This window comes from Polistes canadensis, unplaced genomic scaffold (genome assembly GCF_001313835.1).
Source record: "Polistes canadensis isolate GaletaPanama2010 unplaced genomic scaffold, ASM131383v1 scaffold_243, whole genome shotgun sequence".
Lineage (NCBI taxonomy): Eukaryota > Metazoa > Arthropoda > Insecta > Hymenoptera > Vespidae > Polistes > Polistes canadensis.
The window spans coordinates 138,266-146,538 of record NW_014569790.1 but is presented as its reverse complement, the minus strand read 5'-3'; the positions used below and the strand labels follow the sequence as shown (position 1 = coordinate 146,538).

General features: G+C 28.9%; 1 protein-coding gene across 2 annotated transcripts in view; it reads left to right on the top strand.

Annotated features, from left to right (window-relative positions):
* LOC106790512 (uncharacterized protein DDB_G0286591-like) overlaps positions 1 to 8,273 on the top strand; it is a 72,263-nt gene that overhangs the window by 60,514 nt on the left and 3,476 nt on the right. For both annotated transcript variants that reach the window (XM_014755473.1, XM_014755472.1), the window contains exon 3: positions 7,183 to 8,020. In XM_014755473.1, the coding sequence (XP_014610959.1) occupies positions 7,391 to 8,020 (630 nt within the window). In that variant the 5' untranslated portion in view covers positions 7,183 to 7,390. The remainder of the gene's footprint in view (positions 1 to 7,182; positions 8,021 to 8,273) is intronic.

Here is an 8,273-nt window from a genome sequence, read left to right as displayed (position 1 = left end):
TAAAACTATTATTACTATTATTACAAATTAAAAATAAATATAAATTATTTAATTGTAAATTATTTTCAAATTAATGTACGTACGATCATTAATCTTTTTATATTACGTAACATTATAATAAAAAAAAAAAGCATCCGGTGTATAAATACGATCTAAAATTATTCGAAATGGTGACTTTTATATTACGGCAATGTAATATAACACAAATATATACATTTTTTTCTTTTTTTTTTTTTTTTTTTTTTTTTTTTTATGAAAGAATAAAAGAGATTGAATTATCTCGGATGTAGATGAGACGAGAGTGTGATATATGAGAGCCGGCAAGATGAAACGGCGTCGTCTCATCAAGATAACATTAGACGATATTAAACGTAGGGAAAAGGGAACGAATAAAAGAGTTCATAGTAAACGTTTATTAACTATATCGAGCCCTTTTCTCATTGCCGGTGCCCTAAACACCGAGGTCACATCCGACAGATAATAAACGTATAAATGAATAGAAAACCATTGAAAAACACACACACAACTCTTTTATCTTTCCTTGATTTTAATTCATAACAAATTTCATTGGTTTTTTTTCGTAAACGTGAAAAAAAAAAAACATTTTTTTTGGATTAATATATAAAAATTAATATTATTTTATATAACGTAATAAACAATAAACCAAATCTTTTTAATAGATTGATTTGATTCGATTGAAACATTAAAATGATTTTCAATGAATATAAAATCATTATTCTTAATTTAACGTTATTAAAAATAATGAACACATGTCAGAAACTTATTGACCAACTCTTCCTAATATAATCGAACGATGGATATTTTTTTTTTTTTTTTATGGTATCGTACGAGGACACAAATTATTAGCCCCCATTAAAATCGGCCATTGCCGCCTGAGGCGGCTCGGTTCAACTGAAAAGTGTGTCGCGTTCGATCGGTCTCTCTCTCTCTCTCTCTCTCTGTGAGAAGAAGAATTTATTACTATAAAAGAAACTATATGTACTATACTATATACATATACACACACAGACATAAATATATTTATATACTTTTAATTAGAACGCCGTCAAATCAAATGAAAAATCTAGAATAATTTTTACGATAAAGTGGTGATGCGAAAATAAACAAAAAAAAAAAAAAATCAAAAAAAAATAAATGATTTTCCATAAATATGTTTAATTTCTATATAAAAATAAAAAGTAAAAAGATTAACGTTTCTTTCCAGTTAAATATAGAAATCAGTTGAATTACGAAATGTGTTGGGATTTTATATAATACAACAACAACAACAACAACAGAAAAAAACCTATCACATTTCGCCTTCGTCGATGGTAAAAGCACATTTCTATTTATGTTTGTATATATGTATCTTTCTTTATGTATGTGTAAGTGTATATATATAAAAGTTAGCAAGTTAACAAGAGAACCATGTATACACGTAAACGAAACGTGTCGTTGCAACGTGCGGATTATTCAAACAAGTGGAGCACGGATTCATTAGTATGTGTGTTTACTTCTATTCCATATATATATATTTGTGTGTGTGTGTGTGTTTGTATGTGTGCTGCCCGATCGAGCAAAACCTTCTTGCTCGCGGAGAAACCAAGAAGCAAGTATACTAATCACCCGAGAAAACGCCACGATTACAATCCGGTGGAATGCGCTTAGAACCGTCCTTTCGAAAGGCTTCTGCTCTCACGTTCTCTCTATCTCCTACTATAATATATATATATATATTTTTTTTTTCTTCTATAAACTATATTATAATACAGATAGAGATAGTGGTAAACACTTTAAATACGATAACTGTCGATAGATTTTAATCATATTTCTGTTTTTTACTTTTATTTTATTTTATTTTCTTCAATGATTTTTAAATTAAATTTTATTCGTGCATTTTATGGAAAATATTTTTTTTTGTCGATTATAACATCTATAGTGTTCTTATTGTTATTCTTATTATTATTATTATTATTATTATTATTAGTGTTATTCTGTTAAAGCAATAATTGTAAGTAAATGAAATCGTTCAATTTTCATTCCTATCAAAAGTTTTGAATCAAATTTAATATAACATCAGTTTGATTTTTCTTTCCACCGTCAATAATAACGCTCGTTTCGTTAATTATTTTTTTAATATAAACAAACAGTATATCCTAATGAGAAAATTTTTAATAATGAAATATTGTACGATGTGTTGTTAATTTAACACGTAACACTTTAATACTCGTTCTCTCGTATCTTATTATTAATAGAATTCATTTATTTTATTTCATTTTTCATTTTATTTGTGTTAATCTATTGTATATATGTGTGTGTTTTTTTTGTCATTGGAATTAAATCAAATGAACAATTTGATTTTGAAGGATAACGATTATATATACTTCATCCTCTTACTTTGATAAATGTTATATATATATATATATGTATATACACACACAGAATAGATCATTCTATTACTTTCACAGACAGGATAGAAGTAATACTTAGAAAGATCGAACTTATAGCACAACTGGCGAAGATCACGATCGTCGCACGATCATGCAGCTTAGTATCTAGTTAAAAGAATATTTCAACAGTTTTGTATCTCTCGACATATTGAAGAATCTTTTCACGACTTTTTCTTTTTCTTTTTCCTTTTTTTTTTACCGAGATACACGTAAGAGTATTACTACCATTACGATAATGTCGTTAAAATAAAAGGGGGGGGGCGCATGACTTATCATTCCAATAAAAAAAAAAACCAACTGTGACATATGAATAAGATAATAAAAAAGAAATGAAAATATTAGACAAATGTGTGTGTGTGTCTGTGTGTTAACTTGGTAATATTTTATTATTTTTAATAACTAAATAAATTGTCAACCGACGATATTATTAATTTCTATTATTTCTATTTGACAATGCAACAATTTCGATTATAATTATTACTTTTTATTATTAATACCAACGATTATTTAAATATATAATTTAATAATGTGATTTAAGAAATAATTGATTTATTCAAACAAACCAGCTGTGCTTCTTGTTTCTCTTTCTCTGCTTTTTTTATTTCAATTTTATATTTTAACAAGAACGAGCACGATCAATTTGTTGATAGATTGGAAAAGTTTTACTCATACGTATGTATGTATCATCTTTGCGAATAATTATCGTGAGAGAAAGAGAGAGAGAGAGAGAGGATTCACGGGAATCGATCGTCATAATTTATTATTTATCTTACCCCACATATATAAATGTGAAATGTTTGATAATATGTATACACAAACGTGTATATACATGTGAGTGTATGTATAATATAGAATATCGCGTAATGTATATATGTATATATATATATACACACACATACACATACTTAACCGACAACGAGTTTCCTGTTGATTTTAGAGAAACTTTCGACAAGCTTCCTCTTACGATTTATCGTTTATTCTTCATTATCGGCAATAATTATGAACGATCGTTCATCCGTTTGATGATTTCACGGAAAAACTCGTGGATTAGAAAGATCGAACGACTTTAATGAAATCGATCGAGTATTTTCTTTTTTTTTTTATTATTGTTTCTTAAACAATTATATTTGCACAAGTAAATTTGATGCAAGAAAAGAAAAAAATATAATAGATTGTAGTTTGTGTTACGATAAAAATGTTTTGTTTCAAACGAGTTTATTATTTAATAATCGTACGATTATGTATGTATGCGTGTATGTATGTTTGTGCTATAGATGAATGAGTGCATAAATGATGAGCCCTGCAATTATAGTCTGTTTTGAAATAAAATAGTCAATATATATATATTTATATATAAATAATTATTTCAGTCTGCATCAAAAAGTTGCATCACAAAGGTGCATCAAAATTAAATGCTGACCATTTCTTGAAAATATTGACACAATAAATTTCAATCCTAAATCTCAACTGTAAAATAAATAAAATCGTTCTATCCTATAGTAATATTTAACAAGGTTGCATTATAATTGCATCATAATCACGAATACTCCTACCACAAATGCTGATCAAATTTATTTAAATTACCAAATAACACAAAATACTGACCAAATAATAAATTTGAACTCGTAATATAAATGATAACGTGTTTTATCTTATGGTGGTCAATATTTGAAATAAATGATCGATTTATATTTATAATGTAAAACAAGATTACGTCAGAGTTGCATTAAAATAACAGAATTACAGTTAATATTATATTAAATTTAAATGCTAACACGAAAAAAATTATTGATAAATAATACGGGCCAAATAAATTTCTGAAATAATCGTAAATAATTAGATATGTAAATAATACGAAAAATAAAAATAAAAAAAAAGGAAATAAAAAAAGAAATAAAGAAAAAGGAATCTTTTTTGTTATCCACACGTTCGTCGATTTCGTATCACGTAGACACTTACAAGTCGCATAAATCATACCTTTTACCATCGGAAACCTCCATTTCGTAGAGCACAAAGCCCCGTGTCAATGTTTCTGAGGAGGCCACGATAAAAGAAAGATCCGTCGATGTTCTGCGGTGTTTCACCTTCGAAATATTCAAACCCTTTTCTTCTTTTTCTTTTTCTTTTTCTCTCGTTTCCTTTTTTTTCTCTCTTTCTTTCCCTTGCCACACAGGCGCGTGTTACGAATACTATTTGACGATAAGAAGAGATATTGCAGAGAATACAAGTTGAAAGTTTGACAACAATTGCATTATCGAATCTTTTAACGTTTGGTCACCCGAAAGAAACCTTCGTGAATTCGTTTAAAGTATTTTTAACTTTTTCTCTTTTTTTTTTCTTTTATTTTTATTTATCCAAACCCAAGCAAGCGCACTCTCCTCGTTTCTGAATACGTGTGCGTTAAGTATCGATAAAATTAAAGTATAAAAGAAGAAATAAAAATCAATTCTACGATAATATATAGAACAAAACATATTTTTATTATGCAACGCTCGTATTTATGTTAATCAATTATTTTTCATCGTTTATTCAAAATTCATATTTAATTAGCATCGTAAATCTAAACGATCTTATTTTTGTTGTTGTTGTCTCCTCCCCCTTGAAGTCTGATTGAGTTTTACGAGTAATATAGAATTACAATGGTTAATCCGTGTCATTGAGTTACGAAAGATCAAGGAAAGCTTCTATTTCAGGCTTGTTTCCAACACACATACACACACACATATACGTGCGAGAGAAAATTAACCTATTGTACCCTGAAGATTGAAGACAATTATTAAAAGAAGAAAAAAAAAAAATAATGAAATAGAGATATAAAACACAAATGATATCCAATATATATATATATTGTTATTATTTTAAAACGATAATAAAATGTTGAATTCTATCGATTTTGTTCAGAATTCTCACGGACTCTCTCTCTCTCTTTCTTTCTCTCTCTCTCTCTCTTACTCGTAACGAGACACATCGAAACCGATCGTGAATTCGATTCTCGTATTTGTACGGCTTATTCACGAAGCAAACATAATCGTAGCTTACCCGGGTGTGTAACGGTAAAAAAAAAATAAAAAAGATCAACGTGCATTCGTGTATTAAAGTTACAACGTGCATGTTCTTCGAAAAAAAAAAACAAAAAAGAAAATTAAAAAAAAAACACACACACACACACTAAAATTCTCTTCAGAAATTTTCCCAAGAGTTTTATCACAATTTCATATATATATATATATATAATATACTTTTAATCAAAATTACAAATAGGGGGGGGAGAGTATTATTTTGAAGGGGTAGAAACACAAAAAATTACAAGCCCGGATATTTTTCTTCTTTTCTTTTTCTTTTAATTTTCATTCGTACGATTAAATCGATTGATTGGAAAAAAAAATGGAGAAAATATTTTAAATAATAGAAGAGTAGGGAGGGGGGGGCAGGGAAGAAAATTTATTCGCAACAAAAAAATGAGAAAGAAGAAAGATGAGGGATAATAACCGTGAAGATAACCTTTAAACTCTTCCCTCCACCCCCCGTCACCCCATCCCTTCTACTTCCATTTAACCACCTCTTAAGATTCAATGAACAAATAATAGTCATGATGGGATAGAGTCTGTTCCGTGTCGAATTCCGTGAGGACGAGCAGGTAATTTACATTCACTTACGGAACGAACGTACGAACAAACGTTCGTTCAAACTCTGGTCGGAATGAATACGACTTAATTAATCAATTAATTGACCGTTGTCCGTTTGTTCAGTTAACCAAACGATCATCAAACGGTTAGCTTACCAATTCGTTTGTTTTTGGGGTCTTTTACTGTCTCTCTTTCTTTCTCTCTTTCACACACATACATATACACCTTTGTTTCACACTGACGTTTATATTATATAAACGAAAGGAATTTTAGTATAAAAAGAAAAGTTTATTTTAAAGTTTAGATTTAAAATCAAAGTATGTAATATTTTTTTATTTATTTATAGACCGTACCTTTCGGTTTTGGAGAGTTTTTGATACAATTTTTCTTTTTAGAAAAATTCAACAAACAGATCTTATACAATTTATATTTCAATATATTTAAATTTTATACAAAACTAAAACTAAAATTAATTTTTGAACTAACTAACAATATATAACATTAATAAAAAGGTATCTTAGGTAATTTGGACATTCAAAAGAAATAGAACTTCGTTTTGATACAACTTATCAATAAGATACCTTTTTATTAATAATTTTATTTTTGGACGAGAGAAACAATTAATTGTATAACAATATAACAATTCACTTTTATATACAATTTCCTTTTCTCTCTTCTTCTTCCTTTTTTTTTTCTGATAATTCTTCTTAATATTTCTATCCCCTTTTGCATCCAATCAGCGTATATAATATTTCCAAATAAAAATTAACGTGAATTATGGTTTAAATGTTTCTTTTGTTTTTCTTTTCTTTTTTAATTTTTTTCCCAAACTTTCTGTAATATAGGGGGGGGGGAAAAGAGGAAAAAAAAGTTCCTGTCAAATTACAATTCGAGTATATATATATTATAATATATAAATGTAAATTTTATTATTAATGAATACATAATAACTCTCTATACGCGTTAAAAGAGATATAAATTTTTTTCAATTAAAAAAAAAAGAAAAAGACTCGACGAGAATCGTCTTCCGGCATGCTTATCCTTTTTATTTTTTTCTTTCGATTGCAATAAACTAATCATCATATTCGTATTTATTTATTTTGCAGATAATTCCAATGCGACGAGCGTCAAGAGGCAGGTGACGAGGTTGGGTCACACATACGAGAGAGAGAGAGAAAGAAAAAGAAATAGAAAAAAAAAAAAACAAAAAGAAAGAAGAACAAAAAACAAAGAAATAAAAGAAGAAAACAGTAAAAATCAAACAATATCAAAGAGAGTTAGTTGAACCTGCTGGGAGGAGGACATCGGAGGACAATGATGACGTTACGATCGTTATTATTTATTCTCTTCCTGATTGGATTGGCCAGGTATTCCGAACTGGCACCAACGAGATCGAAGGATTTGTCCAACGATGAATTATCATCGTCATCGTTATTGTCATCATCTATGGGAGGGGGAACATCATCGAGAAAAGGTTCACGTGGGGGTTCATCGTCATCGTCACCGAGCGAATTAACCTGGGAAGCTTGGTTATTGGTCGATGCGCAAGCAGGTGATCACGCAAGTTTGGATTCGGCTAATATATTGAGAAAAATCACGCCGAAAAGTATATTTTTCGCACCTACACGAATCGAATGTGCTGAAGGTTATCGCGCAGATACCATGGACAGATGCGTCAAGGATGTTAAAATAGATCACGAGGCGCAATTTGATTTTTTATTGAAACGCGTCAGTGCTATGTATTTACAAAGATTCCCAACTAATGCGCAAGAACAAAAAATGAAAAATCAAAAACAATCGTCAGGTCCTCTACAATTGAGTATACCATTGTTAGGCGTACCACCACCACCACCATCACCTGCTGCTGTTGCTGCTGCTGATGGTGCTGCTACATCTTCTATTATTAATCAACAACTAATCAAGAACGAGGATGATGGGACTAATGTAAGGGTCGGAGTTTTACCATATTTGGAATTGATATCTGGTTTACGCGAGGATTAATAATAATTCATTTTATTATAATTTAATATGGAATTAATTGAAAATTTATATTGTGTTTTTATTTTTTTTTTATTTTAAATTATTAGCGAATTTGTTTTCTTTTTCTTATTATTAGATAATTCAAATTAATGTCTCTTGTTTTGGAACTTTTTTTTTTTTATTATGTCGAAATTTTTTATTTTCTTTTTTTTTTTTT